At 41.6% G+C, this 20871-nt stretch overlaps 2 protein-coding genes across 6 annotated transcripts in view; one reads left to right on the top strand and one right to left on the bottom strand.

Moving 5' to 3' along the window:
• ZSWIM6 (zinc finger SWIM-type containing 6) overlaps positions 1–20871 on the bottom strand; it is a 104052-nt gene that overhangs the window by 63282 nt on the left and 19899 nt on the right. The window lies entirely within an intron of this gene.
• Positions 7227–17014, top strand: LOC146754107 (uncharacterized). The gene is made up of 2 exons (XM_085528585.1): positions 7227–7686; positions 7828–17014. Exon 2 carries the CDS (start codon positions 7968–7970, stop codon positions 8688–8690), a length of 723 nt encoding a protein of 240 aa, XP_085384711.1. The 5' UTR covers positions 7227–7686; positions 7828–7967; the 3' UTR covers positions 8691–17014.

The raw sequence follows: 20871 nt of genomic DNA, 5'->3' as shown, positions 1-20871 counted from the left end.
TACTGGAAAAACCAAGTCTACAGGAGACCAAAAAAATATTTGAACTGGTATCTAGCAGTTGTTTAAAATATGAATAACTAGATTTGGAATAGTTATCCTGACTTAGAGTACGAGCACATCTGTTTATGTGTAAGTAAATACAGTCTGACAGCCATTTGGATCATCTATCAGAAAGGATCAACTGCAAGTTTAACAAGCATTATTTGTAGTCTACATAATGGTCTGTTTGTTCTTTCAAGACATTGCAGTGATAACACATTTAAAGTCTTCCACTGTGTACTAAATTGAAGGTACCTAGGCAAAGCACGTCATATTCCAGTTGGATGCTTCCAAATCATGTCACTCAACTTTTTAAATATTACTGCCATCTGGCTACTAGGCTTTGTTTACCAAAACAGTAGCTGTGCACACATTGCTACAGCAGCTGCAGTAAAACAAAAATAAAAAATTAACTAACTCCATTTGGTTAAGATATAATTCATAGTTTAAAAAAAAAAAAAAAAAAAAAAGGAAAAAACAGTAAAGTCAAACTTCTGTTCCCCCATTGTATCTAGAAAAAATTAAATACACAAAGCTTAGTATTTTGATTTCTTTCCCACTTCAGCACTCTAATGCTCTTCACCAACTAATTGCAGAAAGCAGTAAGAGTGACTGAAAAATGAATGGAAAGCTGAGTGTTACCTGCAGTTCCCTTCTGGATGACAACTGGTGCTGCAGAAGCGAAGTTCTGAAATGCTGTTATGTGCTACCTCTGGTTGTTCCTGGGGTACACCCCAAATCACACGACCCTCTCAGGGAGGCATCAACTCCACGCTGCTCAGCAGCTGAAAGCCCAGATACATCCTAACAACTCTTCCCAGTGTCCAGGCCACACTGAACAAAATAAATATTTCAATTATGACTAATCTGAAACAATGCACAATGAAAGCCGGGGAAGTCTTGGGAGCAGTGGGAATATTTAAATTGGAAAACAGCCTGTGGGTTTTTTTCCTCTTCCTAATTACAGCACATTGCATTAATCAGGCCTGGAAACCACAAGCCCAAGGCTTTTTGTGACCAGGTTGTCATGGCAGCACAAAACACACTCAAAGCCGAACAGGTGAAGATGCATTTTCAGAGCATTTCTGCGGGGATATCCTGCAGGTAAAGAGCACATGGATGAATTCTGTTCACTAAGAAATGCCACAGCATCAGAGAGCAAGTATTTTTGACTGTATAAAAGCCAGCAATCCGTAATTAAAGTACTTTAGTATTATTATTATTATTCCAAGTTCTGCGCTTCTTACAGCTTTGTCTAAAGCTCTATCCTGGTACCTACTCCCCTCAATACACTAATACCCAAACACAAAAGAATCCAAGAGATGCCCAAAAAATGCAAAGCTAGGTTAGAAACGGTCGTAACAATTTAAAACAAAAGCACATGCGTTTGTGTCTAAGAAAAAAATACAGCCTGACAGCAGTTTGGATCAACTATGAGAATCAACTGCAAACTTAATAAGTTATGGAATAATTAACAAGCGCAGTTCATGCTTTTGTGGCAATGTTGGTCTCTGTGCTGTTGGCCCAGGTTTTCTACCAGAAATTTGGAATGAGCTTGGAGCACACATTAAACACTCCACACAGCAGCCACTGTTCATTCCTGTAGCTGCACAAAGGCTCCAAGCTGACAACGTGCTGCACAGTCCAGAAGAGCTCCACAGACCAATTTTGCAGACACCACCACTGAAAAGAAGGGGACTCTGTTCTTGTCCAAAGAGCAGAATGGTGTGCAACACAGTTCGTTCATGTCTTGTGTTTTAGAAAGTATTCCATGACTTTGGAAGCAAAAATCAAGCTTTCATTTTTGCCTCTCCTCAGTTACTAAAAGAAGCAGGATGATCTTGTCCACCACAACAATCAAAGGTACATTTGGCCAAGTTCTAGTTTGAACTGATCTAAGTGCTTTACACCAGGTCTCAGGTTATTTGAGTCATGCCCTCTTTCTAGAGGACACTAAGAACTTTGGCCAAATAAAAGAGTAATTGAAACAAAATAAGCATTAAAAGCAAAAACAAACAAACAAACACACACACACACACACACACACACAAACTACATGCAAGAAACCAATGCAAGCATTTGATTCATTACCAATCAAAAACAGTCATACAACTGTGAGAAAATCATGCAATATAATTGGAAAACTGCAACTCTATATATGTACAACATGAATGGATTTTGATCAGAAAAAATAACCATTAGAGAGCACAGCTAAGCTACCAGGCCAAAATATAAGCCAACAACGTAAGTATTCTTTCTTTCCATTTTATATTAAACAGCACTGAGAAGATTATCTAAAACAGAATATATGCAGAGGCCACATCAGTGTTCATTAAAACTTTGATAACATACACATATCTCATCCCCAAATGAGCCCTACCGTGAAAGATTCAAGTGACCAAATACCAATGAACATAAGTAACATGATCTTCAGATTTTACAATACGGCTCAGCTGCTGGAGATTTGAGAATTTATCAAAGTTGGAACAAATTTTGGAGCTGAATATCTCTTCTTTGGATGAGAATGTGAGCACTGAGCAAGACAAAAAGTGTAAGACAAAAATTATACAAGTACTGCAACACCAGGTTATTATTCCTCAACTCATCTCCTAAGTAAGAAGTTCATTACTATAGTGCCTCCTTCAGAAACATGCCATTCTTTCAAGACTTTTATCTCAGACTTCACAAGCATAGCTGGCACGGAATGTCATACAATCACCAAACGTAGTTCAGTGTTTTCGAGAAGAGCAGAAGAATGAACGCATTCTCCTTGTAGAAAGACAGGCTTATCCTGCCCTTTAAGCATTTGTTTTGTCTGTTATACCTTATGCTGTCAGAGCTGGTGCTGATACAGAAGCATTTTTCCCCATTTGTACAACATACCTTTACAATTCTAGTCTCAAACTCCCACAAGCTACAAAAATGTAGTTTTATATTTTATAGTTGTGCATGCTCCAATCTGAACAGTCACAGGTTTCAAAAAGTAATGACAGTTTTGTTTCCCTCTTCCTTCCCCACTTCAGGTTTCAGACAGCAAGAAATCCCCTTCTATTTCTTCTCTCTGCTCCTGACCCACACCTAAGTGCTTTTCCAGGGCTAAGCAATACCAGCTGCGGTAGCTGTGGCTGAAAGCATTATTCACTTGCCCTGGGCTTCAGGAGCTGAAGTCTATGGTTCAGTTTGCGCAGGTTGTCTAGATTCCATCACCATCTCTCCAACGATGCATACACATCACATCTAAATTCAAATGTAGCACAGGCCAAAGTTTAATTTAATGTTGTTGAGAAGAAGGAGGCAGAATTGTTTTGAAATTCTCCCTGAAAAGCAGCCCGTTGTATTAGAACAAAGCAGCTTGTTTCTATCGTTCCTTTGTTTGACAAGTTTGGGCTGGTTAGAAAGGTCATTTATGCCTCAAAGCATCAAATTAACATTTGAGGACATGAATTTTAAAAATGGCTATTTGCTTCTGTTCTCTGAATCACTAATGCCTTAAAAGAGAAGAAAGAAAAAAAGAAAAAATAAAGACTTAGCCAGATCCCAAAAGGAAAACTAGCCATTTCCTCAGGCAAACTAGACATTGATTTTGTGTCCATGGCAGCACAAGATGCCTGTATCTTAATTAAACCTCACAAATTAAGCAGGTAGTTGAACCTGTGTCAAGCAAAAATACTGCTTAATTACTGAAGAAATACTTTTGACTGTATCATAAACAACTTTCTCCCTTCCATCCACAGACAAGCTCCAATACTCAGAGTGAAATCCTCACCAAAAGCAACAAGTTTGAGGCATGCTTTGCACTGTACAAACTAGCAACACCTAAACTAAAGGCTGCATTTCAGTGAAAGACTTACAAACCTACAAAACATTCTGAAAGCCCCAAATATTTCTTCAAAACCAAATGAAGCCTCTCAAGTTACCGCAATCAGGTACAACACTTTCAGCAAAAGCTCCTACCCAGCCACTTGCCTTCCCAGATTTTCTCTGAAATCTGCTCAGCTGTGTTGTATTTATGTTCCCCTCCCAGTAGATGGAGACAGGAATACAACCCGCAGATAGAGTTCCCAGCTACTTGTAGGGCTCGTTGGTGACAGGGAATCTAATTTTTGGCAACAAAGCCCCAAACAATAGCAGCAGCTCGACGCCGGCTGCCTGCACAACAGTGCTGGCACAGCTGATGCCAACCCAGTTGTTCCAGAGAAGTGGGGCAGTGGAAGGAGACGAAAGTACGAACACAGTGTTTGTGTTGGCAACCTCTCTGGGAAACGTCCCCGCCTGCCAAAAAGCATCACCCAGAATTCAGCAGAGACTGCTTTGTAGAGTTCCATTCAAATGGGATTTTTTTTCATTGATGGAGAACAAGCCTCATTCTTGGTAAAATCTTTCAAGTATTACCCAAATATTCCAGACAAGAGGAGTGCTGGACACAGGACATCCTATTTCCTTGCGGACCTAAGGATCCCATTCCAGCCACGGCAAGAGTGACAGAAACTCAAACACCCATACTATTCTTAAGCAGGTGTCACTCAAGAAAATATCAGCTCAGTGGTGTGAGCTCTGTGACAAAGTAATCTGCAGCAGTGGAAGCACTGCCTGCACACTGCCAGGCCCTACTTCATAGTGAATACAACTAGGAACACACACACAAAAAGCTGTTATTTTTGAAGACAAAAAAATTAAAAAACTGAGACAACAGATTTTTACACAGTCAGGGGAAGCTGGTTTTCTTCATCTTTCCACCTGTGAAAAGGATCTCATTGTTTTGTGCCAAAACAGGGAAAAGAGCAGTAAGCAAAGGAAAAAAGCACGCTGCATAAATCTGCTCATAAAAATGCTGCTTTGTCACTTTCCTGTAATTGTTGTTTGTTGAAGCATCAATGCACGGAAAAGTATTAACACAGAGTTACTCACAGAAGCTGCTTCCAAACACAAAGGAATCTTTTTTCTTTCTTTCTTTTTTTTTTTTTTTTAAGCATGTGCTGCTTTCAGCATAAAACCCAGATACTGTGCTTTTACATTATCCGCTTTGTAACCAATAGATTTGAAGGAAACTTAACAAAACAGCCATATCATTCCAACAAGGACAGAGCAACTGTGTGGATCTAAACACGTGAATCCTCTTCTATGTTACTGTTAACTACAGATAGCATTGCCACAACATGTTGACAATAACAACCTATGTTACAGGAATCTATGCAACTACTACTGGCTGAAAAAGCACGCTCTGAAGGAGCCTCATGGAGAAACAAACTCCAGGATTTCACCAAGTACTCCTACAGGCCCCTCCTACAAACACTACAAACCCCACAGCACCGGGCAATACAGATGGCACTGTATCTCCATGTACTACTACGGTATCTCTGTGACATAAGTACCAGAGTGTGATACAAGGATTTGTCAGCTAGCACCAAAGAGCTCTGTAACACATCTCAAGGACAGAACCAGGGTACGGCATGTTTCACAGAACAACACTGCATGTGCTGCAGCCATTTGAAACAGACAAGTAGGGCAATGCAAAACCTCTTTAACCAAATTTCAACTGAGCACAATCCTGCATCTCCTAGCTTTCAGACCCATACCAGCATGAAAACACACATCCATGCCATGCCAACCTATGTTTCACTTTTGGATGTGTCCATCTACATTCTAAGCTGCTGAAATGCAGTCTCTACTTTGAAGAATAAGGTAAGATAATGGGAGACAGCAACAGAAAAAGTCGTAAGTCAAAAAGCTACAAGACTTGAACGTTAGGAAAAAAAAAAATTCAACAGCAAATGAAAAGGCATTTAAAACACTTGAGGACTGCTCCACTCATTTAACTGCAGTCCTCCGTGAATACCGTTATTTTACTGTTATTAGCAGCATAAGGAGGAAAACATAAATAGCTAATGACAGCTGAGCAGCCATCCACATCCAGCCTCTGCAGAGCGCTGCCCCTGGGGCTGCACCAGAAATGGGGCTTCCCAGATGCAGCGCACCAATGCGCTTCCTGCCCACCAGCCTTGCACCGCCCACAGGACCTCCTGGCAAAGGGCCTCACATCCTGGTGGGAGAAACATGGGATGCTGGGCAGACAGAGGCGAGAGAAAGCTGCCCAGCGTCTGCGGGAGGAGGTGGAAGAGGAAGTTATAAGCTGAAAATGGGATGGGACAGGAACACTTTGTTTGTCACCCCCGCTGTGTCCAAAACCATCAAGGCAAGCAACAGACTAGAGGGTTTTCATCCTTCTGAGTCAGCAAACCCTGCTGAAGTCATCTTTCCTTCAGACACATGCAAAACTGTCCTTTCAGTTAACATCTCCAGAAGAGTGAGATAAGGATGCTTCTTTAGTTATTAGAACCCAAGACAAGGATGACAAGGATGCAGGTTAGCACCAGAATCCCTTTACCCAAAGGGTCAGCACAGGGAAAGAACACAACATGTTAACTAGTATCCTGCCAAGAAAGGAGGATTGCCCACAGGAAGCAGCACACACATGGCATTCATCAGAGCCTTGATCCATCTGACTGCTGCTCTCTGCCTCTACATAGAGGGGCACACCAGTAATGCGCAAAGGGGCTGCTCCTGTATTGTTTTAGTGTTGTGGAATACTTACACTGTTGCCTTATTAAGCTGGTCATACTGCACCCATACAGATAGATGGAACAGATGTCTACAGCACAGGACCATTGGCTAGTAGGGCACAAAGAGAAAATACAATACTGGGTACTGGCACTGCTCCATTTTTCTGTTCTTTTTCACTAAAGCTGCACTGCACCAGATTTCAGTGGGTACTGAGGACATTTCCATTTGGAGTACATTCTCTCTTAGAATTGCGCCTAAGTTTGTACCACTGAGTCATCATGACGAGGGACTGCTGGTGGGACAGCAGGGAGCACTGCGCCTTGAAAACAGGGTCCAAAAAGCAGAACTGAAAAATCAATACAAGTATTTACCATAACAACAAAAACCAACTACACAGGACTGAAACTGAATTAAGGTAGAAGGAGTAAAAACAGCAGCAAAACAAAAAGAAATAAATGTTGGCGTTCGTGTAAAATCCACATGTAATTAATTTAATTTAATCCATCCCCATATATCAAATGAAACCTGTTGGTGAACTTCAGAAGTAGCAATATGTTTAGTTTCATGCTCTGCCTACTCTTTGTAGAAATGTCTTACTTATAACCCAATATACCCAATTCCTTTTCAATACACAGCAATATTAAAAGCTCTGAAGTCCTATTTTGTATGGCCTGTGACACATTTAGCCAGACTTAGTCACTTTACAGCTCAAGAGGAAATCCCAGATTGTGCTCACTGGAATGAGGCGTAAAACTAGTCTGATTCATACTGGCAACCCAGAGACTTCATCGCAGTCATGCTATTGTATTACTGCTGCTCGGATGCCCCAGACAGAAGCTGAGGCACCACTCTGGTATGTGCTGTCCAGTAGCAGTCATGAAACGCAATAATGATCTCCAGCAGACAAGACAGGAAAAGGACAGCGGAGAAAGCAGCGCCGAGCAGTGATTCACGCAGAGGCACAAAGCTCCTCAGCCGTACAGAAATCCACCTCTGATGAGATCTAAAGAAAGCCTCAGTCAGGGACTGTACCTCAAACTCCAGCTTTAGGGGTGTTTCCCACATGAGTTCATCTGGTCCTTTCTGGTAAGACCTGGCTCCCATACCACTGAGAATGAATCTCATGAACTAGCCTTGCCTGCACTAACAAGTTTTCCTTAGTAACAGTTTCAATGTTATCTCCCCTCTATCTGTTCTCTCATTTGTATTCCTTATGATTATGAACAGGTAACTACGGATGCCACCTACACGTGCAGTGCACTACCAGGAGAGAACTGAGGAAGCAATGAGAAGAGGAATTCTCCCGAGTGTTCTCCATCGTCCTCCTCCGTCATCAGCTCCAAGATGCCTTCATAGCTGAGTTCGATATGAAGCCCCGCAGCCAGCACCGCCTGCTCACAACGGGGTGCTGTTTTACACACGGCTGCCCTGTGGAAAGGAACGACCCCACCCGCCCCGACAGGGGGCACAACGCCGCCCACCCCGCGCGGCCCCGGCGACGGCATCACGCCGACGGGCAGAGTGCCCAGCGGTCCCGGGGCGGAGGAGCCGCCCCCTGCCGCCGCCATGCCGGCTGGCCCCGGGCTGAACCGAGCGTGCTACGTCAGCTGGCGGGGAGGCCGCATTCCTCGGCAGTGCCGGCAGAGCCGCCGCTGGGAAGCTTAGAAAGCCCTCAGCTGGAGCGAGGAAAGCGGAGCTTGGCCGGCGGCCAGGCGGCTGAGCTCAGCGTTTTGCAATGCACTTCCTTTTCACCGAGCCGCTTGCATAATGCCGGAGGGCCGCTCCCGACCTTAACCCTTCGCCTGCCCCGTACGAGCTGGCGGCAGCCTGTTCCGCCGCGGACACGCGTGGTCCCGTCGCCGGGTGGAGCCTTCGCTTCGCCTGTGTCCCACCGCTCCCGAAGAGCACATTCCTACTCGGAGGCTACAAACGACACCGCGGCTCCGAGAGGCAGCACCGCCCGCGGGGCTCCCAGCGCACAGCTCCGGTACCGGCACCGCGCTGCCCCTCCGAGCCGTCCGCGACACGGCGCAGAGCTCCGAAGCACTTTGTCCACCGAGATGTATGAGCGAAGGGAAATGTTAGTGTGACACTGCTGAGTGCAAGTGCCAGCAACAGCATGCACCGATCTCCTTGATAAAGCACGCTCGCAATCTTTTATTTTGTAACATTCTGTAATCTTCTAACCCATCAGGTTTAGCTCTGCTCAGAGGATGCACCGCACAGAAATACACTGCTGGCATGTGCCAGGTTTTGCCCTTTAGGTAAACACCCAATACACGCTGCCTCGCCCAGTGAGGGAGACTGATGTCAAAGCAGACAGGCAAGCACCCCAGGAAACACTTACATAATACTTAATAACTTCGGCTGACAGCATCTCACCACTACCGTAAGACTGCAGACACTGTAAGCTGAAAACAAATAGGCTGAGCTCAAAGTGCCGTAGCAGAGTTAGAGATCAGTTTTAATTCAGCTAGCAAACACGTTCCAGGTATCTTGTAAAGAATTTTGTCAGAACAGACCGTTCTGATCACCGGTCTCCCACCACCTCCACCTCTTAATACTAACTCCAAAGAAACCTATCTCCCTACTTCCCAAAGCAGAACAACCATGTTGCTAGTAAGATCACAACTTTATACACTTACGTGCAAAATCACAGGCTGTTTCCTACAGTGGATTTCCGTGTTTCAGACAGAAAACTGTTTTTTTAGCTTCCCTGCTTTAATAACGAACAAACAAAAAACCAGCCATCTCAATCAGCATTCCTCAGAACTGACACAGCTCCTCAAGAGTTGCCCAAGCCCAATTAAAGCTGTGGATTCTGATTCCATAATTTGTTCAAGCTCCAAAGAGACACCATAGCACCAACCCATGCTTCTAAGCTGTATGCACAGATGGTACGGGGAAAGACAGGATTCTCATTCCTCTGCATCACATACATAACATACAAGTACTAACATTAACTGCTACACATTGAAGCATCTTATCCAGACACATAACTGACACCCAGATTTAAGAGCACAGAATGAATCAGTTCAATGTCTTCAAAGCACCAAGGCACTCATTTGAATAAAACTTCCCCCCAGCTACTATAACTGCCACAGCACATATTTTAAGCCAAGATTTTATCAGCATACACAGCAACACACACACACACAGAGTACACGATGGGGTGACTTAATAGTTGCTGTGGGGACCATAACTTTTAGTTTTCTTGACATTTACAAATTCTGTCTTTGCTCTAAGCAAGCAAACTATTTCTTTTGCATGTAATACGTAATTGGGTTGGAAAGGATCTGTTTCTTTATCTATCTATCTATCATTACCATGTGTGGTTCACAGATTTATAATCACTAGTCTTCCCAAAATACATCTAACAATGTCAATTCCAAAAACAGGCTGCAGTGTTCTAATGAGTAACTGACAGCAGCATTAAAGGGATTTCAGATGAGCTCCGACTCTCCTCCTTTTGGGATCTCATTTGGGGTATGTGCATGAACTATTACGAATAGTTCCCCACGGAACTCTGTTCTCTGCCATCCCAGTGATGTCCCCACGTTACCTTTGCCAACACAAGACAAGTTGAGGAACTTTTTGTACATCCTGTTAGACACTGAAGATTGCTGTGAGATTCTAATTAACAATTACTTTGCACATCAGAAGCAAGCAGATAATTTAGTTTTAGCCTCATTTATAACACTTCCTCAGATTTATTTCAAGCAGCTCCCTCGGTGAAAGCAATGTCACTTCAGTGGTTTTTACCATACCCCTACAATTATCTGAACAGTGCTCAAAATAAAGTCCTTCAAAAGCCTCCTTAAAATAATCTCATTCTTAAGTGTCTCTGGCTTCTCTAATTTAGATCAGAAACATTTTATACATCTTTGGATTGTTTTAAAATATCTCTTTTTAGCTGTAGAGGAGAAGCTGAAAATCGCAACCCCCTGGAGGATTACAAAAGGGAAACAAACACATCATGTCACCAATGGCATATTGGTGGTAAGATTCAACCCCTACTGCCACATCACCAATATCCACATCATGGACCAACACAGTAACACAGGAGGCATTACTTTCAGAGTAGCCCTCATAAGACTTTTAAACCTTTTGGTTCCAGAAGCAGTTAATTAATTTATAGAGATTTCAGTTGACAATTAAGCAATGCTGTACAATTATGTACCTATTTAGCCTTTGTTTGCAGTGCCTCTTCCTCTTCCCTTTTTTGCTACACCCATTTTCTTCACTATTTAAGAATAAACTTTTCAGAGCTTGCACTAACTGGTAACATGAGTTTGTACAGCATCTAGCACAAACAAGATAAAACAAACACTGTGTGCAGACTGCAAGTGGATAAATGCAGAGGCGATGGGGAAGTACTGGCAGAGCACACGAGCTACAGAGAAATCTTTCAGTAAAAGGACAACACCTCCACCAAACGAACTAAAACTTAAACTAATCATTTGGACTTCTTGAGTAAGTATGTTTATAAAAAGCTTTTTCTTTGTTACATGAACACTAAGAAACAGGAAATCCAGAGAAAGAAAACTTCTCCAACCCATGAACAAGGAAGTGAAGGGAAACAAAAGGACAACTCAGCGTAACGATGCAGTTAGAATTTCCATTCCAAGAGAAAAACCAGTGTGGCTTTTATAACCAATACGCATCTTTATTTTGACTGCAGCTATAAATAAATTACTAGCCTTGCAATTATTCTTAAAGACAAACCACCAGTGCCAAACTACACCCTCTTTAAGCCTGGCAACTCTTCACAAGTCCTATTTAAGAACTGACAGAACACTTCATTTTTGCAGATTAAGACATGGATTTCTCCTGTGAGCTCTGCACTTTCAGAAGCGCTAGCTCTTCTCACCTCTGCAAATCCCCACTTCACTCATAGGAGGCCTACAAAGAAATTAAAGGAAGTTTGGAAGCGACATCTCTTCCCAACACAGTTTGTAGTACTGTAGATATTTTCACATAGCTGTTACTTCATTGAGATGTAGTGGACTGCTTGCCTTATCAAGGCTGAAGGTAAGGCTACTTAAGGGACTTTACAATGACCTGAGGATGCTGCAGACAGAACAACCCTTCTTCCATTTCCTCAGTCAACGTGGGTATGCTCCAGGAAGCACAGCAACACACATTGTTTTTCGCCTTTTATTCTTTTTCTTCTTTCCCTCTTTTATATTTTTTTCTTTCAACCAGCAGAGACAGAAGTAGGAAGAAGCTCATGAGGCTGTTATATGTGTGTTGCTTGTTTGTTTTTTAATACACAGTACTACATCAGATAAAGCAAACCCCAGAAAGAACCACTGAGGTGAATGGGATGCTTTATTTCAGGTACTTTCCTTCCTCCACCTAAGTTCTGGGTGGCAGGCAACAGCAAATTGCACCCTCCTCCTGTTTTGTTTTCTTTGGGAAAAACTTCAACAGTCAGACCTAATGTAATTTAAGAGTTGGATAGGACAAACTAGGTGTGCCAGATAGAAAGGGGATGCCCCTTCCTCCTCCCCAAAGAGAGATTTACTGCCTTAGCATAAACACAGATTAGAAGAAGGAAAGTAATAAAGTATTCCATTAATGGCTTATGGTTAGCATTGGGAAATCCACAGCACCTCAGGCTAACACACCCACAGGCATGGCTTTGCGTGCTGCTGGCAGCACCAGGCAATGTGCAGGAACCACTGGCGCTTGTGCTTGCCACCAGTTTGCCCACAACTCTTCTCCAATCCTCTACAAATGGAACTGAAGCAAAGAATGGAAAAAAAAACAATTAACCAGCTTTCACTGGATAAGTTCTCTGATCCACACCACCACACCCAGCCACATCCAAAACAAAAACCCCACTTCTGCTGGCACAACTAAAGGAAAAGGGTCAAGACACAAAGATGCAGCTGAGGGCAAGTTCCCTGCATACTGACACTGTAAGAAATGCACGCAAAACCACACAAAAAAAAAAAAAAAAAGCCTAAATCCTACATACATATGGACTGAGCTCTCCCACTGGTCACAGAAAATGGCAGAATACTCACAAATCTTTAGCCCAGAACTTTAATAGGTTCTTAGGAGTTTAAAACATACAGTAGTAATATCCTCTCCCTGATGTATTTACAGAGAGCTGTAAAATGGTAAGAAACCCTGAACCCACATGTTACTTACATTGCTGATCTGACATGAAAATAAGTTTCTTAACGTTTTTTTTTCCCTCAGCACTATATATATCTATATACACACATGTATATATATGTATATATAACTAAGAAGCCACAACACTCACGAAGCAGTGTGAAACTTTCTCAAGCACTCTGAAAAGCACTGTGAAAACTGAACCCAGTGCAATTTCAAGTAAAAGACGTTATGTTCCAACTTGTGTTTCATTATGAGTTGGTTCAGTGCATACATGGTTTGTTTCTCTCTCACAACAGTTTTGAAAGCCTTCGGCATAGGTTAAACCTGTTCTCTTGAAATGTCAAGCCCCTACAAGAAGAGGCAGGAAGCCTATTTATAAATTAGGCTGGAGTTTACTGTGGTATCTTCCAACCTTTACAGAGAGCCATTCTGGTTCAAGTTACAGCCCTTGCAGTATTTTCTGCCTGCAATGTACCATTCATAATAAAATGCAATTGCCTGCAACGAAGCATCATTAGCTAATTGGAGCTGCAAGTTTAGCACCTAAAGGAGTGCCACCACAGAATCCAAATGAGAAATAAAAATGTATGGCAATACTTTAGCAAGGTTCAGTAGTACAATTGTTAGAATTGTATACAATGCAAAAAAAAAAGACGCTTAGAAATAAATACAGTTCAAAAACCACTAGCCAAGTATCTGTTCAAAACAGACACTCAGGAGTAATTTCATATTTATCATTCAAGTAAAGCTACAGTTAAGGGGGGGCAGAGGGGGAAGCTAAGACATTAGTAAAACATGGAACTTCAAGGATGTTTAAACATCATAGCAACAACACTGCCTACAGCAGCAATGTTAGCAGTTTATAACAAAGCCTCTAGGCTCTAATTCTACATCCAAAACACTGGGTAGGGAGTTTCACTTGTATCTCAATGCACTGAAAGATTCTGGCAGCAAATTAAGGATAGGATGTAAAATTAGGTAGATAGGGTGGATAAAGCAGAGACTGTCCTAAACACAGCGTAGTAGAAAAACAGTACAGAGGTTTCATTGGCTTCAGTTCAGACTGCCTTTGTGAATGACAGCAGCCTCTCTCAGAAGGTATGGGTGAAAATTAAAGCAGATCAGCAGTCACTGGACCTCTCATTAGCATCCTGGAAACTTCACAACAGTCAAAATTACAGAAACTGGTCTTGCCAAACTGAGATGTATAAATTCACTGCAATTCAGCTTTTCCAGAGATCTTTAAGGAAGAAAGTGGTCCCAAAGATGCAGCTGATTCCACAGAATGGCAAAAAGAAAGGGCTCCTAAAGTTCTGATACGAAAGAACTTAGTAACACTGAAGTACAAACACAGAAAGTATTTGTTCTGCTGCTGCTAAGCCACTTCATTTATCAAGGATCAAGTCATTGTGAAAATCCAGCACTGGAAATCTTTTTATTTCATTGCTGTTCACAAAATGCAACTGTTAATAGTTATCTTTTCAATGAACAGTCCTTCAACTATTTATTAGTCAAGTAACTGGTGGAGGCGATCTCCAGTTTTACCTGAAATCCTGTTACCATGTTTAATCATCACACAGTGGCATGACTTACAACTTGTAAACCAAAGCTACACCAGCCAGAGGAATCCCAGGCATTTATATAGACTGGGAGGAGCAGCAGTCCTTGAAAGCAGCCCTGAAGAGAAAGACCTGGAGGTCCTGGTAGATGAAAAACTTAACATGAGCCACCAGTGTGCTCCTGCATTTCAGAAAGCAAATGGGATCCTGAGCTCCATCAAAAGAGGAGTGGTCAACAGAGACAAGGAGGTGATTGTCCCTCTCTACTCTGCTCTTGTGAGGCCCCATCTGGAGTACTGTGTCCAGGTCTGGGGACCACAATAAAAGACAGGAAGCTGTTGGAGAGGGTCCAGAGGAGGGCCACAAAGATGATCAGGGGCATGGAGCACGTCCCCTCCAAAGACAGGCTGAGAGAGCTCGGCTTGTCCAGCCTGGAGAAAAGAAGGCTGTGGGGTGACCTCATTGCAGCCTTTCAGACCTAAAGGAAACTTATAAACAGGAGGGGAGTTAACTCTTTACAAGTGTAAATAAGAAAAGGTCAAGGGGAAATGGTTTTAAGTTGAAGGAGGGAAGATACAGGTTGGATATCTGGGGGGAGTTCTTTACCAAGAGAGTGGTGAAGTGCTGGAACAGGCTGCCCAGAGAGGTTGTGGATGCCCCATCCCTGGAGGTGTTCAAAGCCAGGTTGGATGGGGCCCTGGGCAACCTGGTCTAGTATTAAATGTGGAGGTTGGTAGCCCTGCTTGTGGCAGGTGAGTTGGAGATTCATGATCCTTGAGGTCCCTTCCAACCCAGGCCATTCTGTGATTCTGAGATTTCACTGTCCACAATCAAAGGAAGCACTGAATGTTGACAGAAGGGATGACCTTAGAAGTTACTGCAGCAGGTGAAGACAAGAATGGAATATAAATGAAAAAATAACCGTTGTCACAAGTTTGGCTGCAGCAACATCTTCTTCCAAGCTAGAAAATAATTCTTTAAGGTACATATGTTACATTCTCCTACCATGCTATTTTTGGAGGGCCACTTCCCTTTCTGTCAGGTAAAATGGACTGAGGAAAAACAAGATGGAAAGAGAACAGTTGTGCTCTGGGACCAGCTCTCACAGGCCTCAGCCAAGCAGCAGCTGCATCCTCCCTAATCAGGGGACTGCTAGAGCAAAGGCTCCAGGCACTATAGGTCAAGCTAATTACACTCACTGTAAGCTGCCAGAACTTCCACAGGCCCACAATACTATGTCTCTGCTTACTCTATACTTGCCTAAAAGCAGTGGGTTCACTCCAGTTTCTCAGAGGGTTGCCATGCATTCCTTCAGTGTCCCCAGAACATCCTGAAGCTTCCAAAGCCGAACCAGAAACTGCTGTACTAACTGATGTATCTGTAGGCTGCTTCTGTTAGCTGTGTTCTGAAGATGAGAGGAGATCAGAGAATAGAAAAGGCCTGAAAAAGTGAATGTCTGAGAGGAGATGAGAGAAAATGCCAGACAGCATGGCAGAAAAAGAAAGCCAGAGAAGAGAAAAGAGGAGAAAACCAGTGGAGGACAGGGGACAGGAGGTCCATGAAAAGGCCAAAGTGGGTCAGAGAGGTCAGATACAGCAATACAAGCTCATAGTACGTTGGAAAAAGTTACAGAAGAGGGGACAGGGATACAACACGGGTGGTGGAAAATAAGGTAGAAGAAGAGAAGATCAAAGAAAAAAGCAGCAGGGTAGAGGAGAACAGGGAAAGAAAGAAAAAAAAAAAAAAGGCAAAAGATATGGTCAGAGATGAGAAATCAGAAGATCAAAGTAAATCAATGAAGGACACAGGTCAGAGGGTAAAGTAGGGTCAGACAAGATCAGAAAATTATATAAGAGAAGGACGAAGAAGCCATGGAAGCTCAGAGGTGAGTCACAGCAGGACAGACTTGTCGCAGAGGACAAGGTCAGAAAACAAGTGGTCAGGCATAACCTTGCCAGGTCAAAAGAAGGTCCCAAACACATTGATATCCTCTCAGTCACTGCTTTCCAGAGACCATGACAATGAACACTGCAGACAGACAATATGAACAGAAAGGGCCAACATTATTGGCTACTTATTCCCTGTCAAGGAGAAAAGAAGAAAAAAAAAAGAAAAAGCAAACACCAGCTTTACCCAGATGTTTCTACCAACAGCTTTACCAAACCAAGTGCCTCAGACTCAAATAACTTTGTTTTTTGGACTAGAATGATCTATTTGCCTTCAGTGTTTAGGTATTTAAATTCAAACCCACTAACATACTCTTTAGTTCTGAAATTCCATTAATATGTCACCTCACTGTGGACTTGTAAAACACAGAATTCTCCTTAATAAATTCTTATTTTGAAGAACCTAATTTACACTAGCTAACTCAAGCCCAAGCAAGCTTTTCTTACTGCCTTCAGTGATTAAACTCAGTTTTAGGCAAGATGAAATACATAATTCTAGTGTGGACGAGACTTCTGAAACCAATACTTTGCTAAGTATATTCATGGCATGGAGAGAATGCCTATGAATGAGAACATGGATAGCTCACTCAGTAATTAATCTTCTGGCTGTACTTTTGATACTTTCCTGTGTGTGGCACAATCCTAAACATAATAATTTTTTGCCTAGTCATACATCTTCAATCACCCATTATACAATACATGAGCTTAGAGAAGACTTTATGTTAATGGAAAGTAGCACACTCAAGGTCAACACTTTTTTCACAACTTTAAAAAACAAAACACACCTTAAAAGCAACAGTAATATTTCTGCACTGCATTCTAATCAGAAGATGTAAAGGCAACCATTTAATCTCAGTTATTTAGAGGGTGATCAGGCACTGGAACAGGCTGCTCAGTAAGGTGGTGGAGTTATTGACCCTGGAGGTGTTCAATAAACATTTAGATGTGGTACTAAGGGATGTGGTTTAATGGAAAATATTGATGACAGGTAGACATTTGGACTGGATGATCTTAGAGGTCCTTTACAACCTTGGTTCTCCTGTATATGTATGTCCATCCGTTGTTAAGATGCACTGTTGTTAAGAGCATACAGGAAGATTACAGCTTAAGAGGTTCCAAGGCAACTCGGGCCCACCCACATTCACATAACCAGCAAGTGAATATTTGACAATTAGGTTGTGGCTATGACTTCATCCTTGCACATCAACCAGTAATTGCTGGAAATGCTCGAGGTTTTCCATCAAGAGTTTAAAGAAAAGTAGAACTTCAAGGAAAAGTGGGAAACAGAGAGAAGGGGAACTGTCAGGGAACTTTGCCTGAACTGCCCTAAGTATGGACATTTTAGAACATGACCATTTGCAAAGGAAACATTTATATATTCAAATTCTGAGGCATGGGTTGAGCACTGGAGTCAAAAACACACTGCTCGTTTGTATAAAGGACATTTTCTTGCTTCCTTCTTGTTCTATTTGGAAGAAAACCTGCAAACATTTATAAAACTGTATATGCTGTGCTTCAAGCTTTCTTCTCCTGTTATTCTCTCCCAGAAACATAACAGCAATCAGGAAAGCTGGCTGTCCATGCAACTTCGTACAAGTAATGAAGTCCCACTATTCAGTTTTTAAATACACACTTTTTCCCTTTGACCATAAACTTCACAGGGCAAAAACTGCTGTCTTGTATGTTTACACAGTGTGTAGAAACAGGGAAACATAGACTTGCAGCTTGAGACTGCCTGCAGCAGAATGACAGCAGCAAATGGTAAGCTCAACTGTACAGAAGATCTGTTATCCATTTCCTTCCAACACTCTAATGTTCTTAGTATAGGTAAATTTCTACTTGTTTTTTCAAAAAATGCTAAGAATAAATTTGATGGGTATCACTAGAATTTATTACAATGAATAGTGTTTGCACACCACTACAGTACTGATTACAGTATAAGTTACAAGAGAAAAGATTGGTCCTATGATACCACATTTCTGTTTCTGCTACAGAAGATTAAATATATTTACAAACAACAACAACAAAACCATACCAGAACTTTGAATGCAAGGTGGCATCTTTACCTACATCTATTATTTTATTATCTACTTGGCTCTCACCCATACACCAGCCTTCTATGTAGAACACAATTGGTTTGTATTTCTCAACTGTAATCCAAAGGAAAGAACTTAATGTCACTTATTGAAATGACAGAATTTGGAAATATACTCCCTTAACAACATGGTAATCTTTGCTTTTTTTAAAAAATAACAACAACAACATCTCCTGAATTATCTACCTTTAAATAAAAAGAAATTCATCAAATCTCAAACTGCATGGAAGGGAGAGCAGAGAGGTGCCAGAGCCAGTTGTTTACTATTCCATCTGACAGTTATCATGCAAGTTGAGCTGCAAACAATAACCCCAACTTTGTATGCGAGAAAGAAAGCAGCAAGTGGGTCGTCTGTAATCAACTTCTGTTAAACAGAAATTCAAGCAAACAATCACGACAGATGGGTTAGGAAACAACAGAGAAACAGGGAAGAAAGCACGCAATTAATGAAGTCATCCTGTAACTCCTCCCAAATAAAAGCAGTACCAGTTCTAACCCCACCCACTTACACATTGGTATTGATGCCTGTGTTGTAAATTCAAGCTTTACAACTCTCCCACACCAGGATGAATGGAATTGTTCCAGCTACACAGGCAGGGCAAATGAGGAATCGTGATTGTTTTTTAATTTAAACAAGTGATTTTACTTCACTGCTGTTTGGGGTTAAAGGTTGTGTCTGAAACTCCAAAACTAGAAGATGTTACATTGTTCCTCCATTGTTAGGTTGAAAATTAATTTGAAGCTTCAAAAGTTAAAACTCACCACTTTCACTACAAAAATAACAATAAAACAAAAGAAACTTCAATCTCACAAACAGAAGCGCTCACTCATTAAGAAGGTTGGAAGGATCCTCACAAGCAAACAATTCACAGTCTACTCTGAGGCACATTCAGCATTCATTACCCTGAACTTCCATAAAAGCAATTATTTTCAAACAATCATAGCCCACCAAGAACTGTAGTTTAAACAAGTGAATGGCATTTCTTCTTGCATTTCTGAATAAAACAGAATATTCTTTTCTGACCTTCGATGTACAATCATTCCTCACAGCTATCACCATGGATGGCATCCTGGATTAAGAATACGGTTTGCGTTTCATGCATATTCCTGCCCAAATCTCAGGAGGGAGTATGATAAAACACTAGATTCCTAAGTAGTGCACACATATTGTAGGAGTTTGTAAGAGTGCCTGTCAATATTCTTCAATCCTGACCAACAGATCAGAGTCCCAGAAACAGAACAAGATCAACTCTGCCAAAAAAAAAAAAACCCAAAAAAAAAAACAGACTAAGTAGTGACAGCTCTCAGCTAGACACTGCTTCAAATAAAAATAACAATAGAACAGGCCTAAACTGTATTGATAACAGATAAAAATCCTACAGCTTAAATTCAGCTGTCAGAAGACACATCATCAAGGCTGCTAATGCTGAAAGTCTCGAAAAGCCCAAGAGCTGCAGAATGGTTTTTGTTTTAAAATGTCCTTTTAAAACCCATTCTTAATGGACCGGTTATTTTTTGAAAGAAACCAGCAAGGACTGTTTTTTAAAAGAGACTTCAGTGCCAACAAATACAAACACGCCTCAAGTGATTAGCCACATAACTACTGTTGCACTATTCACTTGTCCACAGATTTAGGTATCAAGTACTCTACAAATCTGACTCCAAGCACTTCTGGTTTTGGTGAAAATCAGATTTAAGCTCTGCAAACAGTTGTTGGCTTTCAGTAGGTCCCACCTTAGCAACATATGCCTCAAAGCACTCATAACTGATTTAAACTCAGCCTAAGGCCCAGCAACATCACCTATGTTACTGAGTCAACAGCGAGCCTAGTCTGAACTACAGACGTAACAACAGCTATGTTTACACTAGGAATGCCCGGTGTTATGACTTAGTATAACCCACACTTATCTTTCCATGGGGGCAACTAGGTTCTAAAACTATAACAACATTAAAAAAAAAAAAGCAAACTACTATGATTAGTCAGTCTTAATGCACATGGCTCTTCATAGGATGAACTATGCCTCAAGAACTGCAGGTGACCATTAAAAATGGTTCTAGACTTTATATAATAAAGTTTGAAAAAATACTATCCAAAACAGATCAGAACTTTTTTCTTATTGTATCTAGTTATCACTAATATATCCAAAACTTCTCAATGACATGAGATAGGATAAAGCTAACAAAACGAGTCACAGACAAGGAACAGCATTTGCAACAGGTGAAGAACACACTACAGAACAAAAACTGAGAGAGGACCAGACATGTGGAACGGAGTATGTTCATGTTAGTATCTAACCAGAGATCCCAAAATGACTGTGAGCTCAAGCAAAACAACTCCCCATAGACTAGAACATGCCTTTAGCAGCTGACAAAATTTGCCACAAACAGGATTTTAAAAATAAAATAAAGAAGCACTGGTTTTACAATAGAGATAAGTCATCTGGATTTGGAGGGGTGTACAGAACAACTGCCACCCACAACCTTTCTGACAGTCAGCTCACCTTCATCTCTAATGCAGAACATTCTGAATGGCATAATTCAC

Source organism: Coturnix japonica, chromosome Z, assembly GCF_054131305.1.
Source record: "Coturnix japonica strain WE chromosome Z, WE-NBRP24, whole genome shotgun sequence".
NCBI classification, from domain to species: domain Eukaryota; kingdom Metazoa; phylum Chordata; class Aves; order Galliformes; family Phasianidae; genus Coturnix; species Coturnix japonica.
Note: the sequence above shows the minus strand (reverse complement) of the source record. Positions and strands in the feature narration are given on the sequence as shown.